General features: G+C 37.2%; 1 protein-coding gene across 1 annotated transcript in view; it reads right to left on the bottom strand.

The window, feature by feature from the left end:
• The window catches only part of TNNI3K (TNNI3 interacting kinase), a 285,169-nt gene that overhangs the window by 82,017 nt on the left and 177,612 nt on the right, over positions 1-25,540 (bottom strand). Inside the window, exons 19-22 of the mRNA XM_029229957.1 lie at positions 20,085-20,137; positions 19,715-19,767; positions 15,744-15,876; positions 2,189-2,298 (exon numbers count right to left, since the gene is read on the bottom strand). Coding sequence (XP_029085790.1) covers positions 2,189-2,298; positions 15,744-15,876; positions 19,715-19,767; positions 20,085-20,137 — 349 coding nt within the window. The remainder of the gene's footprint in view (positions 1-2,188; positions 2,299-15,743; positions 15,877-19,714; positions 19,768-20,084; positions 20,138-25,540) is intronic.

The following is a 25,540-nucleotide window of genomic DNA, read 5'->3' on the forward strand; positions in this document are numbered from 1 at the left end:
CAGAGACTTAGCTCTCCTATTATACTTTCTCTCCATCCTCCTCTGGGAGAACCTCATCCCCAGAGCCCTGTACTTCCCTGCTTAACAACAAGACTTTTCTACTAAGCACTCAGTTTTTGACCTCTTAGTATTTTTATTTTTAATCCTTAATAGCATTTTCCTTTGATTCTATTCTGGTTTCTCGTTCTCATTTTCCAAACTGTTACTTCTGGTACCCATCCTACCTAAAAAATGCTTTTAGAAGTGCCAATGACTTGCTTTTATTCCAAATTAAAACTTCCATGTCTCTTATCTATAATCATGAAGAGTCAGTTAATAAAAACAAAAGGGATTCCCTTTGATTGTCATGGTATATTTTAGAATATTTCATACCCCAAAGAGAGAAGGAAATTCTGGATTAGGTGCCTGACACAGTTATTCCCAGAAAATATGCCTGAGATTCATACTGAAAGACAAAGAAAGCTTTTCCCAAACTACTTTAAGTCATGTAATTTTCAAGACAATTTTCTAAACATTGAATTTCAGATAAGGGGATTGGAAACATTGATAAGCAATAGTGATATTCATTCATTTACTCAACATATATTTTTGAGCATCTACTAGGTAGAGTTCTAGGTAAGGAGGTTACAGCAGCAAAGAAAACAAAATGAACAAACAAAAAAGTCCCTGCTTTTATGGAGCTAACATTCTGGTAGTGAGAGAAGATTCTACACAAATAAATATATTATCTGGTGAATTAAATGGTCAGAGGAAGAGGTTATTTCTTCTGAGATACTCAGTCCATGTTCCATAATTATCTTCCTTTTTCTTCATAAGAGTTTTTGTGTATACTTGTAGGATTGGGTAATGACTTGGTCTGGTTTTGCCTTTAGAAACAGAATGGGAAATTTGCTTTTTCTCCAAACATCTAGACTAGGGTTTATTCTATTTCTCCTTTGGTGAGATACCAACAGCCTACTTTATCTGCTCCCTTGTTGAAGAGAGGTAAAGTGTCTGGGAAGGATCAGAATCAAGGTCATATAAGAAAAGGACAACAATAACTAGGATGGTTTGGACCGGATAATTAAGGGCTATTGGGCCTTTGTGTATGAGGATCTCCAGTGTGAAGAGTGTGAACTAATTCCCTCCACGTAGAGCAGAAGAATCAATGCGGGCTGACGTCAAAACACAAGGATTTCAATAGACATCAGACATACTGGCAGGGGGATTCTTAGACACTATATAAAACTGTGATATCAAAAGAGAAGTTGTGAAATCTCCTCCTTTGTCAATCTGTGAGAACAAAGTAGACACCAATGTGTCTGGTATGTTTCGGAAGAATTCTTTCCTACAGACAGATGATCTGGGATTTCATTCTGGGATTATATGACTGTTCCCATCTACTCTCTCAGATCTATGATCGTATTAATTTCTTTTCACTGTTTACATATCCTACTTTGCTTATTCCTTCCCTAACTTTTTTTTTTTTCAATACACGGGCCTCTCACTGTTGTGGCCTCTCCCGTTGTGGAGCACAGGCTCCGGACGCGCAGGCCCAGCGGCCATGGCTCACAGGCCCAGACACTCCATGGCATGTGGGATCTTCCCGGACCGGGGCACGAACCCGCGTCCCCTGCATCGGCAGGCAGACTCTCAACCACTGCGCCACCAGGGAAGCCCTCTTCCCTAATATCGATTCCTCCATTTAAACTCTAAATCTATGCTCTTAGCTACTTTGTCATACAGCCACTCAGAGAGTTAGAGAAGGACTAGGACCAGGGCTAGCCTCCTGCTTGAGCCAGGGCTCAAAGAAGACCACTGGTCATGGGGTCTTCTCCTGCAGGCCTGCCTCATGGTGAAGAGCCCACACAAATCCATCTTGTGCCAAACTTCTTTCTTGAAAAAAGTGACTAAGTGTGGTTCAGGCGTAGTTAATAAAATTGCAGCTGAGACGAGACTGAGTCATCTGTCATACCAGGGTCTCTTACTAATCAGTTGTGAGAAACATTTCAGAATCAGAGAGCAACAGCAAAGAAATATGAGATACTCAGACTTCTTGAGGCAATTAGAGACTAAAGAGCAGAAAGCAAATCAGTCTTCCTGCCTTGACAGTCTTAAAATACACACTGAAAGTAGACTTTGGAGCTACACTATTTGTGACAGATGTTGACCATAACACATTTTCTAAGAGGAAGTAAAAATTACTCACTTCGGGACATGCATTCCACCCTCGCATCAGCAGAGATGATATGGGCTTGGGAATGGAATAGCCGATGGGAGGTCTGATATGGTGGTAAGCCATGTCTGCTGCGGCAGCCGCTGCAAACCAAATGGTCACGTCAGTCTTTAAAATCACATATTTATTTCAAGAAACATATGAACAGACAACAAAAAAATAATTAAAAATCAATCTGTGCAACATCAGCAGAGATTCAAAGAGGCCTCTATGCTGTTTTTTTTTTATATGCTTAAGCAGAATAGTGGATAATATGCTACTGTAAGTTTATAATTGTTCGTTTCTTCGGTTGTTCATTCAACAAATGGTGAGCAGAGGGGATTTATATAGGAACAAAGGAACAGACAAATAGCAAGCAGCACAGGGTATGTACATGATGTTTCAGGAAGTAAAGACTGAAAGGCAGATTGGACCAGCCTATACAATGCATAAATCCCAGGCTAAAGAGCTTATACTACACATAGCAAGACAAGGTGCCCCGAAACATTGTACCCCTGAGAGCACCTGTATCACTTGGGCAAAATAGATTATTTTTTACGTTTAACTCTGGTTACTGGTTACAAGATTGTTGGGATTTTAAATTTTAATATTTATAAAGTAGTTACTATTTGCTAAACTCTTGTTAGATACTCCAAATCCATCATTTTAGCTAATAGTTCCCATTGATTGAACTCTCTAGTGTGGCCTACCTGCTTGGATGTCTGAATGTTGCTCATCTGAAACTCCACATCACTGTGTTGTGATTCTCAGGACATCTTTGTGGATTCCTGAGTGCTGATTATTTTTCTGTTCTGCAACCAGTGATTTCTGTACTCCCTGGGAAACCAAGCTTCTTGCTACTTTTATTGAACACATTTTGTACCAAGTATCATGGTAGATACACACATAAGTTCTTTTGATCCTTTTAAACCATGCATGCAAGGTAAGTGCTATTGTTATGTGTGGGTTGTGTGTGTGTGTGGTGTATGTAAGTAGTTTTTAATTTATAAAAATTTTAATATAACCAGTAGTTGGCACAACTTCTTTTTTCAGATTGCATGCTATCTTCAGCCATTTCACATTGAAAGCACTTTGTAAACAACACATGAAGCTCTTTTATTCCTCTGAAAAATTGCTCTGCACCCGTGGGATGCTAAAGTTCCAGGATACTGCTGCCTGCGTTCTCGATTGTGATGTCACAATCATCTGTCTATATCTTAATGACTTTTGAGATGTGACCCACAACTACTATCTCTCTTCCACCAAAGTTTACTCCAGCTAAATTCTGTTTATAGATCTGCATCCAGCAGATGTAGTGAAATTATATACAATGCAACTTAACATTTTGCTTTATGGATCATTCAGAATTACTATATAATTTTGCCAAATGTAAAATTAATACTTGTCTTTCATAGAAATTCAGAAAATTAGGAGAATTAGAAAGAAGAAAATCCTATTATTCAGAGGAAGCAATTGTTAAAATATTTTGAGCATTTCTTATATATTCTTCATATCACGGAGCTCATGTCCAATATACAATTATGTAATACTTTTTCCCCTAAATTAAATATAAGCATTTTCTCATGTTATTAAAATTCTATGTTAACATATTTTTATTGACTCTGAAGTTAGTGTGATTTACTTAATTATTTCTCAATTTCAGGTTGTTCAAATTTGCGTGTAAACACTTCAAAGAATATGTTTTTTAATATGACTTTCCCAATCTCACAGATCATTTATGGTACTTTGAGGAGTGAGTTAATATGTCAAAGGGCACAACCACTTTAAAGACTTTTGATACATACTGATGAACACTTTTCCTAAACAGTTGTAATAACTTATACTCTCAATAACAAGTGTATGAGAGGGTTGTCATTATACCTGAATCAGGATTAGGTTTTCTCATTTTATAAAAGATTTTGCTAATATGAGAGGTAAATATATCAGCTCATTTGCTGCTGTTTATATTTTGTTCTTTGATAAGTAGTGAGGCTTAATATTTTCCCAGATATTTATTAGTTATTTGTATTTAAAATATTAAGTTCATGCCCTTTGCCCACCTGGAATTTCAATATTTCCTTGCAACAGTCATCTAATTGTACAATGGTTCCAGGCTGAGGGCAGAGTCAGGAATTTCATTCCTGCTTTTGTCTTCAATGCCCTTTGTAACATATTTGCATTATCACATTTTCCAACCATTTCTGGCCACTATCAAGTACAGTTGCTGACACTGAGAAAACAAAGAAACAAAAGACTGCTCAAAACATATTTAGCAAACTTAACATGACTCAAAAAATATGTTTTTTGTGTCACAAAAACCTAGGCTTTTTAGGTTCCTTCCAGTAGCTACTCTTGACTATTTTTAATTCTTTTTGGAATGAGGTACATAAATAAGCAAACAAATAAACTGATGCTTAATGGTCACTGATCTTCTAACTCTACTTTTTCACCTTATGATCAGTTGGATATTGTTGAGCTGGTACAGCTATAAGCACATAAACCGGTGTAGTGAACACATTTAAACTAATTATACATATCCCAATGGGTGGGGAGGGACTATTCATAAAGTGAGTTAAACTCAGATGCAAGTGCCAAACGTCTCCTCTGAAACCCTTAGACTGTGATATCAAGTATATAAAGTTACTTGTTTGCTTCTTGACACTGTGTCTGAAAAATCAGTTTAAGATGAACAATATTTAATTCTTCATTATTCAAAGTAGATTCTGCAAGTTCTCGGCATCTCCTTCTCCCTTTTGCTTTACGCACCCTTGGCAGTGATACTACTCATTAGCACCTCTGCCAGAAAGTGGGCAATGCAATGTGAAGGGTCATGGAATTGAAATTTGTCACTGTTGAGATCGCTTTGTCAGTCTTGCTTGAGTGGCCATGCTACACTAGCTGCTGGGAAATTTTCTGGTATTCCAGATTCAGGAAAGAGACTGTCACCCATTAATCAATTTTTTACCTTGATTGCTACATAAAATACGTGAAATGATTTATGTAAACGTTGGTTTCCACTTTCACGACTGAAACTTTGCTATTAAGAGAAAATAAGGATACATTTGAAAATATCAATAACTTAATATTGAGTGCCTATTATTTCTTCAGTACTACCCTAAGATAGTTATCAATAGTTTGGCAAATTTATAATCTAGATTCTAGAGTAGGACTCTCTAAAAGAACTTTCTGCAATGATGAAAGTGTCCTTCTCTCTTGTTCAATACTGTTGCATATGGCTATTAAGCACATAAAATGTGGCTAGTGTGATTGAGAAACTGAATTTTTAATTTTACTTAATTTCTATTAATATAAATTTAAATAATCATGTGTGTCTAGTGGCTACCATTATCGGACAGCACAATTCTAGAGCATAGCTCCCATTATCCTGAATGAGACAAATTAAACACAAATTTGTGAGTCAACCTCAAGGGTTTGCATAGCCATGGTGTTGATTTGTGGATTCAAGTTCTTCGTTATCAAGAAAAGAAATGAAAGGAGATCGTGATTGTTGTCTCTCAAAAGAGGCCAGTAACAGAACAAGCATTCAATACAACATGTGTTAACCTTCATTCATTTATTCAAAATGTATTGAACATTCTATGTGAGTGATAACAGGCAGAAAAAAATGAAGTGTTATGCTTTTCCAAAGAAATTGGTAAATGGATGAATAATAATAAAGAAATGAATTACTGTATATTTCACTGATTTAATGGTTCAGTCATAAGTTGTGAAATATGATTCTTTTTCCCCTGTAATTCCTTTTTCCCTACCCTCTTTCTCTGCATTACATCTACTGTCATTTAGGTTTTAGCTTAGATGAATTCTCTCTGGATGACCTTCCTATGGACTCCCATAGCACTCTGTACTACAATAGTATGTATTATCTTAAACTTAATTGCCTATTTACTTGCTTGTCTCTGCAAATAGATCACAAGCTCCTTGAGGTCAGGGACTGTGTCTTTTCAGCATTGTGTCTCCTGTGCTTAGCACAATGACTGGCAATTAGTAGGTATTCAATAGATATGCAGTGAATGAATCAATAAATGAGATAGTTCAAAATACGATTTCATTGGAAATAATATAGATCATGGTATACAGGACGCAGTGCACATTTATCGTACAAATGAATGAAGATGATGGATTAATGCCAATTAATATATTGCCCATTATTATGATTTTAGGACAGAACATAATGCATAGCTATGAAGAAACACTGTAGAATGAATATAATGTTTAGTTTAATGTGAAATTAAAACATACTTAGATAAATTATTGAGATCTGGTGGCATATTTAGCCCATAATATTATCTTTTGTTCAAAACATTTTGGGAGGGGGCTTCAATAAACTGAAGCAGTATAAATACTAAGAAATGTCCTTAACTAGCATATCTGGAGGCCTAATTTTCAGTCTGTCTTTGCTTTTACCCCTCTGGGAGATCCTAATTAAGCCAATTTGCCTCTGTGAGTATTAATTTCTCTAAATGTAAGACGAAGCAGTGAGGGCACACTGTAATGGTGACAGGTGTGGGCTTTGGGGACAAGAAGCCATGACTTTAAGTCTTGACTACACCTCTTGCCAGCATGTGATGTTGAGCATACATCTTATCCTAATAGAACCTTATCCATGGCTTATTGGCAGAATTAAAAGAGTCTTCATAGAGCATCTGTTGCATTGTTGGCTCTCAACAAGTGTTAGCTGTTATGGTTGCTTTAACTATTATCTACAGATCTAAGGCTCTGACTGATTCCTTTTAGTCTGAACCTAGAGAACTAGATATCAAAAATATTATTGTATATTTTCTATTCTGTTTAGATGAGAAATCTTAGTTCTTTGTGAGGTTTCTTTGAGCATGAATACCAAGTGAAACATTGCATTGAGTTACTGCAAATCACAAGGCTAAAAACCACCTCATTGGGTTTTCCTGGTGGCGCAGTGGTTGACAGTCCGCCTGCCGATGCAGGGGACACGGGTTCGTGCCCCAGTCCGGGAAGATCCCACATGCCATGGAGCGGCTGCGCCCGTGAGCCATGGCCGCTGAGCCTGTGCGTCCAGAGCCTGTGCTCCGCAACGGGAGAGGCCACAACAGTGAGAGGCCCGCGTACCGCAAAAAGAAAGAAAAAAAAAAAGCACCTCATCTGTCATCAGTCCCAGTTTATAACGCAACGTGGCCATTATAGAAAGGATGACTATGCAGCTCTCCATGATGAACTTAATTAGCTTTATATTGCTTATGGGTAAATTGGTACTAGCTTCTGAATTCCTAAAGTTAACTTATCGCTTCCTCTCTTAGGTTTTATAAAAGTAAAAAAGAGAGCAATGAAGTACAATATTTTGTTTGTAAGTTTTGACTAAGATAAAATTGCCAGAATTTTTTTTCTAGTTGGTGTGTATGTGTGTTCTAAAAAATACAATTGATTCTACTTCATAGTTTTTAATGGGCAGGGCTGTGGTGAGACAAAGCAAATGCATTCTACCATCCCAGCAAGAGCTAAGACACATTCTTTGTTAAACTGACACTTTTCAATGATGTATCACCAGAGCATACAGCATCTGAGAGAGACCATGAGATTGCAATCTTGAGATTGTACTAAGAATGGCTTAATTTTTTAAACCACATCCCATTCTCATTACAGACTGTCAGAAGAATAGATTAATTTGCACCATTGTCTGTTCTCATTGCAATCTTTGTCAGTGTAATGAAGTATTGGCATGTTAACATCAGCTATTTTCATAGAAATATCACCATCCGTTGGACCGATTTGATCTTTCCAGTGATCTGTGTAGTGAGTGGCTGGCATTACTCTTCTCAGTGATAAACTGATAAAGATGTCAGCATAGCAAACACAGGATTTCAGAACTTTAGTTCACTCCTATTCTCCTATCACCTGTCAAAGCACAGTCCACATCATCAATGTGCTTATGCCCTTTGAGGGTATTATATTTAAGATGCTTTAGGATCCTAATTATATATGAGCAGAACATAATCATTTAATATTAAGCAGGTGTAGCAAATGCAAATGGCTATAAATATATGAGACCTGTGACATAACTGGGTCTCTAAATTACAGTAATTCATATTTTTTAAAACCACATGTGACACACAAAATGTCTGCAAGCCATATTTGGCTACTGGACTGCAGTTTGCAACTCTGAGGTAAAGCCTCAATACGAAGTTTCACCAGAATCTGGCTAGACTGAATCGGCAGATGTTCTTAATTTGCTGCCATGTCCCAGACTTAGAGTCTGGCATTAAGGAAACCCAGGACACCGAGCTGAGTCTCCTTGTGAACCAGATGGCACCACACATGAAAACAAAAGAAAAATAATAGGCTCTCTTCTTTGGCTCCAAACTATAATCTGAAAGTGATCCACAAAATTGGGTACCTGGTAATAAGGGAATGGGGTTGGATAAAATATAGACTGATGGATTAATTCATCCCAGATTTCTTCTTTAGTTTTTCATGAGGCACCAAAGGAGACAGGCCCAGGAGAGAAATAAACTATGGGAAGCAGGTGCTGGTTTCTTTTTTTAAAATGTATCCAGGACAGGTCTTGTTTGCCAGGCCATCCCAGCTCCTTTTTCATCTTGCCTGGTTCTTGTCTCTCTGCTTGACTTCATAGCGTGGCTCCTTGCCCTTCTCTCTTCCTGTATCCATCATCCTCCTGCTGGCTAAGCCAGAAGCCTGGAAGTCCTCCTGGTCTCCTCCCTCTCCCTGGTGCTTCCACCTCAATATGTCCGCAAGCCCTGTTAAAATCTCTCAAAACCAGCCTCTCCTTTCTCTTCACTACCTTAGTTAAGATTTTTATACATTCTCTTCTAGATTACCTGGTTCCTTGCCTCTGTTTCAAACTTCTCCAATCCAGCCTTTGCTTTGTAGTAAGAGGGAGTGTTCTAAGATAATAGAGTTGTACTATTGCCCTGCTTAAAATTCTGCAGTGACTTCCATTGTTGACACAGAAGGCCCTTCACTGTGTAGCTCTAGCTTTACATTTACAGCATGTATCTTGCTGCTGATTCCCTTGTATTCTCTGATTCATCGCTACTGAAAGATGTGTGAATCTCTCATGCCTCTGCACCTTGCCCAGGCTGCTTTCTGCCAGGACACCTTCACCATCTCCCCACTATTTACCAGTTAAATAGTACTCATCTTTTAAAGATGCAGTTCAGGTATCATCTGCTCTAAGAATCCTTCCCTGATTTACTTTCCCACCACCAGTCTGGGCAGGAGAGCCCTCGAAGGAGCAGCTGTTGCCCTCTGTGTTTCCCTCTAGCTGGGATTTACTCCGCTGACTGTACTTTTCTCATGCCGTCTCTGCACTACAAGGGAATGCCCTTTTCCTCTTTGTTTTCTCTCACAGTTCCTGGCCAGAACTGTGGATGGCTTAATATAATAATAATAGCTAATATTTATTCAGTGCTTACTGTTGCCAGACATCATTCCAAACCTTTGAGGCAAGTCCTACTAGTATCCCTGTTTAAAAAATAAAGACACTGAGGTACTGAAGTATAGCTTGGTTAAGCAGTTTGAGTAAGCTTGCAAGACTCATGCTCTTACACTTATGCCAAGTCTCTTTAGCCTGAAAAATATTTTCTTAAAAATTGAGTTAATTGCCAATATTTAAAAACCTTTTGATTTTTGAACAAACACACAGAAATTAGTTGATATGGCAACAGTGAGCAAGCATCCCTATACTTCCTTCATGGCACTGTTTGGCTGGAGCTGGGTAGCAGCTGTCCCCTTGAGTCAGAGCATGTGATTTCCAGTTCATCACATTATCCTGCATCAAGTGTTTTCTTGCTTCCCCTGATCCTGTAGGCATTTGATCTTGTGACCCTTGGGATAGTGAATGTAATGGCTTTTTCATTTTTTTCTAAACCTGAGATTATAAGGTTAATTTGAACATATACTATGTAAAAGAGACCCTAACTTCAAGTTCTTCTGAAGGCATACTCATCACTTGCATAGGAGTCAATGCTAATATTTGCATTCTATTTATACATTTCACCCAGGAGATAGGATTCTGTTAAATCCAGGAGGATAAGCCATGTGTAATGTTGCTACTCCCATAATTGATAATCCTGTCCCACACTGTAGTCATGGATTTGTTGCTCATTGTAAATGGCTAATATGTAGCTTATATTGAATCTGATCTTTCACATAATTTATTGCTGAACATTTGCTAGACTGCCTAACCACTGTGACGATATTAACAGCCTCAGTTCTTGATGCATGGTAACTGTCCAACTTTAAAAAATTCAGTGTCTATCATGAACAACCTCTTTTGCCAATAAAGTACTATAAATTCCAGTATCTGAGATATTGGATTCAAGTTATTCTTAGGCAAGATATTTAACTGTTTTATTATATAATATTCTCCCTCCAAAAAGAGTATATATTCCTGAGGGTCCATGAGAGAGGGAATCTTTATCTTTTTGAACTATTCATTATAATTAGCAAAGGGTAACAAAGTAGAGAAAATTGCAAGGACACTGCACTTAACTGAATATTGAAGAATTAAGGAAGATATTTTCGGAAGAAGTAATATTTAAGCTAAGGCCTAAAAGTAAATTGGAGTTAGTATGATGAAAAGTGGGGAGGAGTGTGTCTGACAAACAACTAACGTGTGCAAAGACACGGAAGTGAGAGGAAATGTGTCATGTTGGAGAAATGAAATAGTTCCCTGTGGCTGAACATAGAGGACAGGCTGCAAGTGGCAGGCAGTAGACCTGGGGAGGAAAGAAGAAGCATAACTATGGGGGCTTTGTAGATTGTTTTATGAAATTTTTTTAATCTTAAGAAGAAAGGAAACACATTGAAGACTTTAAGTAAGGGGAGCCAGATAATCAAATTTGAGTGTTTAGAAAGCTAAATGTAGTTATAGTATGGCAATTGGTGAAAAAAAGATGGGGAGCAAAACTAGAGACAAGGATACCATTTAAGATACTGTGCAGGATTCTACTTGTGAAATAAGGAAGTAGAAGTGGAGAGCAAGATAAGTGGATAGATTTGAAAGATATTTAGAAAGGGGGATTGAAAGTAAGAAAACAAGTGAAAAGAAAAGGAAGGAAGGAAGGGAAGAAAGACAAAAAGGAGGAAAGAAGAAAGAAAAGAAGGAAAGAGAAAAATTAATGGTGACTTTGAAGTTTTTATATGGGCTCCCTGGAGAATGAGAACTCCACTCAAGCACAGAATCATAGGAAGCCTCGACCTTGTATTACAGTTTGCCCTTATCTTTCATCTTACAGTTGCAGAGAGATTTCAATTGACAAAGTTCACAAAATCATCTCATTTGATCCTCACAGTAATCTCTGTGGAGTCATCATTAATTGCACTTACCAAAGAAACTGAGCTTGTGAAAGAGCCCAGAGGCCAGAGGAAATGCAACACATTCAAGGAAGCAAGGAAAGAAGGTCTGGAGTGGCTGGAGCATAGAAAGTGAAATGGTGCAAGCAAGGTCAGAGATACTGAATCATGTAGAGTGTTGCAGGACATAGTAAGAATTTTGAGATTTAATCCTAAGAACATGGGAAGCCATAGATGATTTTAAGCAATGGTCACATAATCAGGTTTGTTTTTAAAATGTCATTTTAGTGGATGTGTAGAGATTGGAGAGGAAGAGAAGAATAAAGAGAGAATGATCAAAGAGCTATTGCAGTAGTTAAAGTGATAAAGATGGCAGTTTGAACTAGAGTGGTGGTGGATAAAAATTTAGATGTAGATACGGGTATATACCTCACCAATTCTATTCAGTATTATACTAGAAGTCCTTGCCTGTGTGAGAAAGCAAGAAAAAGATTTAAAATACACACATATTTGAAAGAAAGAAATAAAATTTTCTTTATTTATACATGCCCTAATCATCTATGTGCAAAATCCCAAAGAATGTACAAGAAAGGTACTTGAACTGATAAGTTAATTTAGCAAATTTGTAGGGTACTAGGTTGTTATTTAAAAATTAATCGTGTCTGTATACTAGCAAAACACATTATACATTGAAATTTAAAAAAAACATTTAAAATAGCATCAAGAAACACAAAATTCATAGAAATAATTTTAAAAATATATGTGTAAGGTTTCTATGATGAAAACTACAAACACGCTGATGACAGAAATCAGACCTAAATGAAGGGAGAGACATACTATGTTTATCAGTTGGAAGATTCAATATGCATAAGTTGTAAATTCTTCCCAAATTGCTCTACAAATTCACTGCACTTCAATCAAAATTCAAACAGGCTTTTTTTTTTTTTGTAGAAATAGATAAGCTGGTTCTAAAATTTATACAGAAAAGCAAAAACCCTATAATAGCAAAAGCAATTTTAACAAAGAAGAGCAAAGTTGGAGGATTCATAGTAAATGATTCTGAGATTTACTATAACTTATCAATATATTGTAGTATTGGTATAAGGGTAGACTTATATCAATGGAACAGAATAGAGTCCACACATATGTGGTCAATTAATTTTTGACAATAGGACCAAAATAACTTAATGGATAAAGGAAAGTTTTTTAAACAAATCATGCTGAAAAATTGGGATCCATATTGAAAAATAAACAAATAAATTAACAAAAGGATAACAAACTCAACTTTTACCTTGTAGTGTTAAAAAAATAACTCTAATAAATCTTATAAATATAAAATCTAAACCTACAAGATTCCTGTGAGAAAACACAGGAGAAAAACTTTGTGATCTTGGGTGTGGCAAGAATAATTTAGACAGGATTCACAAAATATTTAAAAGTTTGATAAGGTAAACTTCTTTGAAATTAAAAAGTTTTGCTCTTTTTTTTTTTAATTTTTCTTTTTTTTTTTTTTTTTTTTGCGGTACGCAGGCCTCTCACTGTTGTGGCCTCTCCTGTTGCGGAGCACAGGCTCCGGACGCGCAGCCTCAGCGGCCATGGCTCACGGGCCCAGCCGCGGGGCATGTGGGATCTTCCCAGGCCGGGGCACGAACCCATGTCCACTGCATCGGCAGGCGGACTCTCAACCACTGCGCCACCAGGGAAGCCCAAAAGTTTTGCTCTTTGAAAGACATTGGTAAGAATATGAAAAGGCAAATCACAGACTAGAGAAAAATACTTGCAAAACACATAGCAGATGAAAGATTTTACCTAGAATCTAAAAACTCATTAGTATATAAGATAATTTGAACAAATACTTCACCAGAGAAAGAGATATGAGCCGCAGATAAACACACAAAAAGATTATCAACATTATTAGTTATTAGAGAAATATAAAATAATACCACAATTATTTACCATTATATACCTACTCAAATGGTTAATATTTTATTTTAAATAGACAATAAAAAAGTGCTGGCAAGGATGTGGATCAACTGAAATCCTCATACACTGCTGGTGGGAAGTCATAGTGGTACAAATGCCTTGGAAAAAATCTTACCATAAGATCTAGTAATTACCTCTTATGTATTTATCCAAGAATAATGAAAACATCCACACAAAAACCTGAATGGCTTTGGCAATTATATTCATAATTGCCCTAAAGTGAGAATAACTCAAATGATCATCAACTTGTGAGTGGATGAATAAATTGAGGTACATCAACACAATGGAATATTACACAGGAATGAAAAAGAATAAATTACCAATAAATGTACTAACATGACTCCATTTATATGACATTCTGGAAAAGGCAAACCTGTAGGGACATAAATCAGATCAGTGGTTGCTAGGGGCTGGAGGTGGGAAAAGTGAATTGATTCCAAAGATGCATGGGGGCTTTTTGGAGTGACAGAAATGCTCTATATTATGATTGTAGCTGTGATTATACTGTATATATTTGTTAAATATATATTTGTTAAAACTCATTGAAATGTTAGTCTAAAATGGTAAATTTTGCTACATAAGTGATACTACAACTTATACTATATAAGTTAAACCTGATTTTTAAAAATGACAATTGCAAGAGTTTAAATGATGAAGATGGTGGCTTGAGCTAGGATTGTGGTAGATGACGGTAAGTAGTAGGTAGATCCAAGATGTCCTTAGGATGTAAAATCCACAGGAATGGATTGGATGTGAATGGATTGACACAGGAGGTGAGAGGAAGGGGGACATATCTGTCTCTTGTGAAAATACTACAATGTGTCTAGAATTATAGTGGATTTTTAACATAATACTCATAAGTCTTACCAGAAAGCAAATTCTAAGAGGTAGAGAGATAGCAGCATATCAGAGCAAGGCATTACAAATAGCAATTTTGGTCCAGTTCTAAATAGAGTCTTCTCATCCACCCCATAATAAGGGCCAGATCTCATCATTTAAAACCATAAAATCATACAGAGAAAGATTAGGACGATTAAATAAAGAGCATATAATTTGTGAAAAGTACTTTGTTAGACACTATGCAGAGTGTAATTAAAGACGATATGGTTATTAGGGGGAAAATGCCTTGAATAGACAATATGAGTTATGGCTTTTGCTCTGCACATGAGTACTAATAAATATTGTGATCCTGGTTAAGACTTTGAACTTGTGAGCATCCACATTTGTAAGATATGTCTTTCCCTAACATCCCTTTTGACTTGATCCATCTGCTATATTGTGATAGGGTGGCCACTTAAGAAGCTTACAATACAATTCATTTAAAATTTATTTACGATTTAATTTGAAAACAACTTTTCAAGCATGGTAAGTTCTGGGGATGCAAAATCAAGGAGTTTTTAGACTCACAGTTGATACAAGTAAATAAACAGTGCGACAGTGCTGTTGTGTCTACAAGAGCAACCCAAATAAAATGGAGAGAGAGATGCAAATAAAACTTACCTCAAATATTTGTACATTTTTTCCTGTGATTAGATTCCCGACCTCTACCTTCTACATGTACACAGAGTATCATGTATATTATCAACAACAAAATAATAAGCTCACTCACAAAGTCCCATTTTTAGAATGCATCTATATATGTAATACAAAATTAGAAAAACCAATTCTCTTTTGTATAATGTGAGACAAGCAGAAAGCAGTCCTGATAGGTTATTTTTATGTGTTGCTACTTTCAGTTCACTCTTATATGCACATCAGAAAGGCACTTCTAAATCTAATCTCAAAAAGTAAATATTGCATTGTTCACATTATTTGTACCCACATTCCACATGGCCATTATCATTGGCTTGTTTTATTAACAATAGATACATCAAAGCCCTAAACTTTAATAATAAAATATGCCTACACTTCTGTGTGCCTGTATCTAAAACCACATAGTTATAGGCCATTAAGTTTTCTGGATTGGGACACACCTTTAAACAATTTGAGACCGTTTCCTTACCTCTCACCTTGCCAATCCACCAAGAATAGTCATTTTGGGGAAAAAAATGTTTCTTGAATTTGTGAAAATGCACAGAGCTCTGGAAATCAGAGAAACTTCTTTTTTTTTTTTTTTTTTTTGCCTCACCCCGCGTCTTGCAGGATCTTAGTTCCCCGACTAGGGATTGAACCCACACCCTTGGCAGTGAAAGCACAAACTCCTAACCACTGGACCTCCAGGGAATTCCCTCAGAGAAACTTTAATTGAGGCATGGCTTACCTGGCTTGAGATGAGCAAATGGAATTTCGCCGGTGAGAAGTTCCCACAGACACAGAGCATAGCTGAAGACGTCAGCTTTGATGGTGTAGCGTGTACACTGTGTGAACACCTCAGGAGCCATCCAGCGGAGGTTCTGTGGGTCAAGAAACATCCACAAGTCATTTACCAAGTGCTTAGTTCTTCTACTGTAGAATAGTGTTCTTCTTAGTGAGGATTTGTTGTGTTCTCTCGAAGTTCTCAAAAATATAAACTTAAAATAACATCGATACTGCCCTCAGTGTGCGCAATAAACTGGCCCGTTCATACAAAAACAGTGTGTTTACTGCTGCTGTTTAGTTTTTTAAAGGGCATTTTCTTTTTATCATTAGAAGATCATGAAATCCATAATTCTTTCCAAAATATTGTAACAATATTAATCACCAAGTAACACTGCCTCTTATGAAATGATGATCACAGCAGCAGCAATTTTTTGTGTAACTCTGAGCATCTTTCCCCTGGAAGCCTTACAAGCTTCTGAATAGCCATCCATGGGTTCATCCAAGAACTCTATGACTCCCTGGGGGTAAGTCACGCACTGTGGGAGGAAGCTTCCCTCCTTTAGAGCTTCAGGTTGTAGTTTAGGAAGTCACTAAATTAGACCCATAAATAGTGCCCTGATGACTGAGGAGAGAAACGGCCTGAGGGTAATGCCCAGAATATTCGTGTGAAGCAGATTTCTCACTGGCAGGATCAGGTCTGTCACATCCCCTTTGTTTGCCCAGCAGTGTTATTTCTGAATGCTGTTTGCGCCATATTCCAGAAAGCAAGCCCATAAAACATTACGAGTTTCCCTGCACAAAGGTCTACCCTCATGTTTTCACGGCATCATTTACACCCTTTTTATTTGCAGTTATGTATTTTTAATTTTTAAATATAAGTTTCCGTTTAATTTTTAAATATAAGTTTCCATTCTGGGATGCATAAATTTGGTTTATTTGTGGTTTAGGAAAAAGAGGACTAGATTTTGAGTTAGGAGATGCAAATTCTAGTTCTGGCTCTACTGCAAACTATTTGGGCAGTTCTGGGAAAGTCTCCTATGCTTCCTGGACCTCAGATTCCTCAAGGGCAAGACTGAGGAGGCAGCCCCTTCCAGCTCTAAAACCCCATGGCTTCATAGCCGTATCAATGGATTTTGCCAAATACCTGCTTTCTTTGTATTTCCACTGAAAGAAACCGGTATTCTTTTATTACTCCTAGTGAAATTCTGTGTGTAGTGTTGCCTGCTGATAATTCTTTTGAAGTGTCTACATTATTTTGAAGTCATGCATAATTGCACCTTTCCAAGAATATCTTTATTTCGATTATGGTGCTTATATGCAATTCTTCCACACGGGCTTTCACATTCCAAATAGTCTCCATTTATATAGCATATTATGTGTTGTGTCACAACATTGCATAAGGGGGAGTAGGCATACAGTATGGCCATTTTTTTCACGGGGGGGGGTAATAGAGTAATTAGCAAACTTACATAAGGCCACATAACTAGTAAAAAAGAAAATAACCTTCAGAATAAATCTAGAGTAGTGCTGTGCTTAAAGACTCCACTGCTAGGATAAAAGAATATTATTTGCTGTTGGTGAAATTCAATTCAATTCCATTTGACAAAAGGTTATTTAGTCAGAGAGTCTCAACTGGCTGCATTTTAGAATCACCTAGGGGAAATTTTAAAAGATACATATACCCAAGAGCAACCTCAGGCCTGCGAGATCAGAATTGCTGGGGGCTGGATTCAGGTAAGGATGCTTTTACAAAGTTTCCAAAGTGATTTCAATGTGCAGCCATGGTTGAGATCCACTGAGTTAGCTATCTCTATGTCAAAGGTACTAGATGAGATCTGTTTGTCCTGTCAATAAAGGGCTCACTCTTCCCACCTCTCATCTCCTACCATTCTCCTCCTTGCTTACTCCACTCCAGTCACTCTGGCCTTGAACACACAAAGGACTCTCCTGCCTCAGGGCCTCTGATATTACTGTTCCCCCTTCTACACTGCTCTTCTCCTCTCATGGATAACTCCACCATAGGTCTCTTATCAAACGTTATCTTTCTCTTTCTCTCATCTAAATGGCTTCCCCTATCACTCTCCATTCATATACTCTGCTTTGTTTTTTCTTCATAACACTTATCACCGTCTGGTATATATTTTGTTAATTTGTTCAACGTTTATCTTCTTCTATTAGAATATTAGCTCCATAAACACAAGAACTTTGTTCACTGCAATATCCCCAGTTCTTTAGAATGTCTGGCATCTAGTAGGTATTCCATAAATACTTGTTGAATGAATGAGTGAAATTTAATTGGGGAAACCAGCACGCTTAATCCTACTTACAATACAATATCGTCCATGATGTCGTTCCTGCCCTTCCTCTCTTAACTCATCTCTCATTTTGTCTTCCTCACACAGAGCATGCCAACAATGCCAAGCTATTTGAAGTCCCCCAGGAGGTCTGGTGTTTCTCATCCTCCCCTGTGCCTTTGTTCATGCTGTTGTTCACTCTGTCTGAATTTATTTATCCCTATTCGTTCCACCTGAGCTCCCATGATGCTTTGTCACATCTCTGTCACTGAATGTCCCCACAGCTTTCAATCTTATCTGCTTATTACTATGTTTTTTCCGACAGAAAATGAGTTACTTGAGATCAAGGACTAAGCTTTTATTTGCATTTTGTATTCCTGGCCCTTTGCATGATGCCTGACACACTGTAGGTCCTTGATAAATGTTTGTTGAGTGAGTCAGAGTACTACCTAGCAGTGCAAAAAAAGTGCTACAAAAGCACAGAGAGAAAAGTGTGTGGGGAGGAGAAGGGGGGGAGGAAGTTTATGGGTGGGAAGGTACTTAAAATGGATACAATTTCCTGGGCCATGCAAGATGAGTAGACATCCTCCAGGTGGGGTACAGTGAAGGGCTTCACGGGCAGAGAATATGATGCTGGCAGAGTCACAGGGCTGTGAAAGTGAATGAAATGTTTGGGAAATAGCCAGATGGCTTGTATGCCGGGGGCATAAGGGACTTGAGAGAAGTTTAGTGGGAGAGGAGGTCGCAGAGGAGCCTTGGGGTCAGATCTGGCGGGGGGGTATAACATTTTAAGCATCATTGATGGTTTATAGGAAGAAGTGAATTGTCAGAACACAACACTTGGCTGATGTTGCAAAGAATGAACTGGAAGGGAGGACTGTAGTTAGAAGCCTAGAGCAATGGTTCAGAAAAGAGATGGAGAGGACCCAAACTGAGGCAGTGGTAAATGAGAGTTTGGGATGAACTTTAATAAAGAAAAGGAATAGAAACAAACAGAAAAAGTGATTGAGCAGTGTGTAAGCAGAAACAGGAAAAGGAAGGAACAGAAAATGAGCCCAAGCTTGGGTAATTAAATAACACAGCTAGTCCAGAAAGAAAAGTGCACTTCTTTGTGCGGAAGGGATGGGAGAAGGCAGGTGATGAACCTAATTGCAGACATTTTGAGTACAATTATGCTTGCTTCAGATGTTAGCATTTATATTTTTCTTAAACATTAATGCTTGACTATATCACCTATTGCCTTACAACGTTAAAATTGAAAACTATGAATTGTTAGTAGATACGGGTAAACTATGGATTTTATGGTTACCTATTAAATGTTAACTCTACCACTTAATAAGGAGATCTAAACATGAATGCCAATTATCCATGCCTGCCATGTACTTTTCAATTATATTTGAAACAAATTCTGTTATTTTTTCTGTAACATTTTCCAAATATATATCTAATCTATTTCTCTAACAGAGCCTTGAAATAGTTCTTTTGGGGGATTACTGAAAATAGAAACATAAAACATTATCCCGCCCTTGGGAGAATGACATTTCTTCCAGTTAAAGCTGCTTTCATCTCCCTTCTTCTCATGCTGAGTTTACACATTTCAATTGTTTCATAATTATAGGGAACACGAACAGCAACAAACCCCAGGTTGTTTTGTCATGTTGTCTTCATCCAGAGACTGCAGAAATCTTGATTCTGAGGGAAACAGAAAACAAATTAATGTCAAAGGAAATATTTTAAAACCAAGGTCAAAGATTACAGCTAAAAGTTTGAAATCCCAAGAAACCTCTATCTTATTTAAATTTTCACTTCCTTTCTTTTAGCTGAGAATATGAAAGAGGAAAAACTGAAATAAATGATATACTTTTAAAATTCATTGAAATATGAATGACTCAGAGAAGTATAGCTGTCAGTGTGAAATCCATTTTCAGATTCATCATATAATATCAGCACCAATGAGTAATGGAGAAAGAAACGGATGCCATTTTGGGCATTATTCATGGCAATCTCACCTCCAAAATCTGCCACTACAGCATGCCCATCCTCATAGAGAAGAATATTGTGACTGTAAAAAAAAAAAAGTAGATATTGAGTATACTATTTCCTAATCTGAATGGCCTCTCAATGAAGAGGATGCTAATCATCACTTGTTTACTGCAGAGGATAAATGACTCCCAAAAGGCTAACAGACATCTCAGATTAGTGACTCTGATTTTCTTAGTTTTGCTAATCTGAAAGGAATGTTTATAAAAAGTGGTCATTTTATATCTGACTTTGAAGTATTCTACTTTAGATAATCTTTCTAAACATGTCAAAAAGACCCATTAGCTGAAGATCAGTTTTTCAGCTCTTTGAAGTTCATTTGCTAACAAAATTTGGCTACAGGCAATAGTAAAAATGTACCTGTGAGCATATCAGAGTCAGAGCAAGGGAATAAGCTTGCTAGAACCCTAGGCTTATAAGGACAGTTCAAGGCAGCACCTGACATGAATAGGAAAAGGACTTGGTCATTATGTTCTATGGAAACATAAATGTCTTGGTCATTATGGAAAATGTCTTGGTCATTATGTTCTAGCTAGAATCCCAGGACAAAGAAGTGTTTTTAAGGCCTGTGAAATGAGGCCGGCTAATCTACTTTTTAAGGTCTTGGAGAGGAAAACATATAAAGGTCTTCAAAGTCTCCTTTCCAAACCAGAATTCAAGCTAGATCAAGGCTGTCTTTTTCAAGAAGTAAATCAAGGCTGGGGCAGTCCAAAGAGAGGTCATTCCTCCCACATATTGGTGAACTGAGTTGTGGGATATCTTATGGACAAATGTATTGTGACCCAAGATTGCCTTTGAGTGTTTCTTATTGAATGGCTTTTTTTATGCTTATTTCACATTTGGCTTCTAAATGAGTCATTTCAGCATTAGGAGATCTCCTACTGGGTTTCTTTTAGTGCACATAGGCCATACTATAATAACTTATCTGCTCTATCCTTAATTGTTTTTCTTCATGATCAAAAAAGGAAAATTTTATTATTTTCTAGCCCCAAATCAGTCCAGTATGATATTGAACCATTTATATAAGTGCTTCCAGGTGCTGAGATGAGCTTTATAAGAAAGTTAGTTTTGAACTTCTCTTGTATCATAAATGAATTTTACCTTTATGGTATACACTTAATCCTCTTTTCAACTACCAAAAATTTAGAATGTGTTCAAGATTTTTTTTTGCTTGGAAGAGCTCAGTGTAGAAGTAATATAGGATGTTGAAACAAAAACCCCAAGATGTTCTCTTTAGCTGTAAATTACCAATTAATGCATGCTATGAGAATGACATTATCATGATAAAGAACTCTACAGCATCAGGAACTCTCTGGAGGTTCAAAGGCAGCAAGAAGGATGCATCAAAATGCTGTACCACTAGATTCCTTGAAGGATTTAGGTGAGTTCCTGTACCACAATCCCTTAGCCTATCAAAGGATAATGAGTGTTACATTTCATAGATATCGTTAAAACACATGCTGAACATGAATTACCAATCAAATTAAATGATTATATGTATAGTATCCTATCCATTAATTTAATTTTGATTCAAATTAATTATCTAGAACAATGGTTGTCAAAACAATTCGCAGCATATTCTCAATATAGAAAACAGATTTGTAAATGGAGCTGCCTTAGTTAAACACAGGGAAAGGCTCACAGAACCCCTACTTAAGCCTCACCTTTTCTAAAAATAGCAGTCCTTGAGGCAATAGCTTAAAACTATGCATGTAGAGAAGCCCCCAAATAAGTTACATGTCTAGGGAATATTTTGTTTATTCATTTGTTTGTTTAAATTTCTCTAAAGTAAATATTTTATGTTAACAAGAATAAGGATGACAATACCAGCTAACTGGAGCTGGGGTAGTGAAATGTTTAGCAAAATTTTACTCTTCTAGCAAAAGAAACAAGTGAATTTGATCACTGCGCTGCCCAGTGCTTCCTGGTATGAGAGAGGCAGGATGTCTCAGGATGCAGGGATTATGCTCATTGTTGTATCTCCATCATTTTTAGCACGTGCTTATTTTTGGCACACTGCTTATACTCCTTATCACATTGGAGTACTCAATAACCATTTCTTGAACAAATAAAAGAAACTTAAAATAGAAAGTCACAAGTTTGGCAGGGTAAAGATTACATTAGTTAATCAGCAAGTACTTATTGAATATCACTCATCATTCTATAAATATTTAAAATTCATAGACTCATATGATTGGAAGATAAATTAGAACTAACCTAGTTTAACCCTCTTAGCTCCAGAGGAGGAGTACAAAGCTCAGAGAATTTAAGTGTATCAACAGACATTATATAAGTAGCTAGTGGCAGAGAAGATATAGGATCCACTTCATCTAGGCCAGCATTTCAGATTTTAGAAAAGTGCCTGGCAAATAGTAGGTGATCAGTGAATTTTATGAATTATTCTTGTGTCATATTATGGACCTTTCCCCAAAGCATGCTATTTACTTTCTCCACATTATCAAGACACACTGTTGGTGGGAATGTAAATTGGTACAGCCACTACGGAGAACAGCATGGAGGTTCCTTAAAAAATAAATCACAGCGATATCCTTTTTGACTCACCTCCTAGAGAAATAGAAATGAAAACAAAAATAAACAAATGAGACCTAATGAAACTTAAAAGATTTTGCACAGCAAAGGAAACCATAAATAAGATGAAAAGACAACCCTCAGAATGGGAGAAAATATTTGCAAATGAAGCAACTGACAAAGGATTAATCTCCAAAATTTACAAGCAGTTCATGCAGGTCAACATCAAAAAAACAAACAACCCAATCCAAAAATGGGCAGAAGACCTAGACAGACATTTCTCCAAAGAAGATATACAGACTGCCAACAAACACATGAAAGAATGCTCAACATCATTAATCATTAGAGAAATGCAAATCAAAGCTACAATGAGATATCATCTCACACCAGTCAGAATGGCCATCATCAAAAAATCTACAAACAATAAGTGCTGGAGAGGGTGTGGAGAAAAGGGAACACTCTTGCACTGTTGGTGGGAATGTAAATTGATACAGCCACTATGGAGAACAGTATGGAGGTTCCTTAAAAAACTAAAAATAGAATTATCATATGACCCAGCAATCCCACTACTGGGCATATATCCTGAGAAAACCATAATTCAAAAAGAGTCATGCACCACAATGTTCATTGCAGCACTATTTACCGTAGCCAGGACCTGGAAGCAACCTAAGTGTCCATCGACAGATGAATGGATAAAGAAGATGTGGCATATATATACAATGGAATATTACTCAGCCATAGAAAGAAACAAAATTGAGTTATTTGGAGTGAGGTGGATGGACCTAGAGTCTGCCATACAGACTGAAGTAAGTCAGAAAGAGAAAAACAAATACCATATGCTAACACGTATATATGGAATCTAAAAGAAAAAAAGTGGTCATGAAGAACCTAGGGGCAAGATGGGAATAAAGATGCAGACCTACTAGAGAATGGACTTGAGGACATGGGGAGGGGGAAGGGCAAGCTGGGACAAAGTGGGAGAGTGGCATGGACATATATACACTACCAAATGTAAAATAGATAGCTAGTGGGAAGCAGCCACATAGCACAGGGAGATTAGCTTGGTGCTTTGTGACCACCTAGAGGGGTGGGTTAGGGAGGGTGAAAGAGAGACACAAGAGGGAGGGGATATGGGGATATATGTATATGTATAACTGATTCACTTTGTTATAAAGCAGAAACTAACACACCATTTTAAAGCAATTATACTCTAATAAAGATGTTTAAAAAAACCCCTAAAAACTAAAAATAGAGCTACCATATGATCCAGCAATCCCACTCCTGGGCATATATCTGGAGGAAACCATAATTTGAAAAGAAACATGCATCCCAATGTTCATTGCAGCACTATTTACAATAGCCAGGACATGGAAGCGACATAAATGTCCATCAACAAAGGAATGGATAAAGAAGATGTGCTACATATATACAGTGGAATATTACTCAGCTATAAATAGGAACAAAATAATGCCATTTGCAATACCATGGATGGAACAACAGATTGTCATACTGAGTGAAATAAGTCAGACAAAGAAAGACAAATATCATATGGTATCGCTTATATGTGGAATCTAAGAAAAAAGGTACAAATGAACTTATCTACAAAACAGAAATAGAGTTACAAATGTAGAAAACAAACGTATTTACCTGGGCATAAGAGGTGGGGAGGGACAAATTGGGAGATTGGGATTGACATATACACACTACTATATATAAAGAAGATAACTAATAAGGACCTACTGTATAGCACATGGAACTCTACTCAGTACTCTGTAATGGCCTATATGGGAAAAGAATCTAAAGAAGAGTGGATATATGTATAACTGATTCGCATTGCTGTATGCCTGAAACTAACATAACACTGTAAATTAACTCTACGCCAATAAAATTTTTTTGAAGTGTCAAGTTTGTAGGATATTCCCTACAGAGGTTTTTCCTATATCTACAGTTTAAGTCAAAACCTTAGATAACTAATTGAATTTTAGGATAACACAAACTCAATAGCAATGTTAATTACCCTTGCTAACTTGACCTTGCCTTAGAAACTTCAGCCTTTTTAACACCACTTCTTTGATGACCTAAACCTTGAGAGAAGAATAACAATAAAACATACAAAGAAGGATAACTCAAGGTCTTTTTTTTCTTTTAGCTTTTCTTCTTTTCTTATTTCTCCAGTGGCTTTCAAATAACAATGGTTGCTTTTGCTTGGGTTTCCCAGCAAAGAGAGATCAAGATAAAAGCATATAAATATATGCTAACATTGGACTGATTTAGCAATCATAAAGCAACATGATGATGGAGGCAGCAACTAAAGCAAATCATCCAGAAGCCAAGGAATGCCACAGCTTCTGGAAACTGGAAGAAGCAAGAAACTGATTCACCTCTAGAGCCTGTAGAAAGCACTGTCTCTGATGATTCCTTGAGTTTAGCCCAGGAAAATTGATCTTGATCCTCTGACTTCCACAAATGTAAAAGAATAATTATATGTTGTTTTAAAAAAAGGACACTATAAGAGATGCAAAGTGATGTACATTATAGATTCCATCCTCAAAGACCTTAAATTCTGCTCACGAAAGCTTAGATGAGTGTGGGTAACGTAAGAATTCAAAGAAAACAGTGGAGTTATAAAAGAAATTAGCTTTGGGCTTCCCTGGTGGCGCAGTGGTTGAGAGTTCGCCTGCCGATGCAGGGGACACGGGTTCGTGCCCCGGTCCGGGAAGATCGCACATGCCACGGCTGGGCCCGTAAGCCATGGCTGCTGAGCCTGCATGTCCGGAGCCTGTGCTCCGCAACGGGAGAGGCCACGACAGTGAGAGGCCCGCGTACCGCAAAAAAAAAAAAAAAAAAAGGAAATTAGCTTTGAAGTGGGCCTCAAGGAACAGTCTACAAATATCGG

This window comes from Monodon monoceros, unplaced genomic scaffold, assembly GCF_005190385.1.
Source record: "Monodon monoceros isolate NGI ecotype Baffin Bay Population unplaced genomic scaffold, NGI_Narwhal_1 Super_Scaffold_18, whole genome shotgun sequence".
Taxonomy (NCBI): domain Eukaryota; kingdom Metazoa; phylum Chordata; class Mammalia; order Artiodactyla; family Monodontidae; genus Monodon; species Monodon monoceros.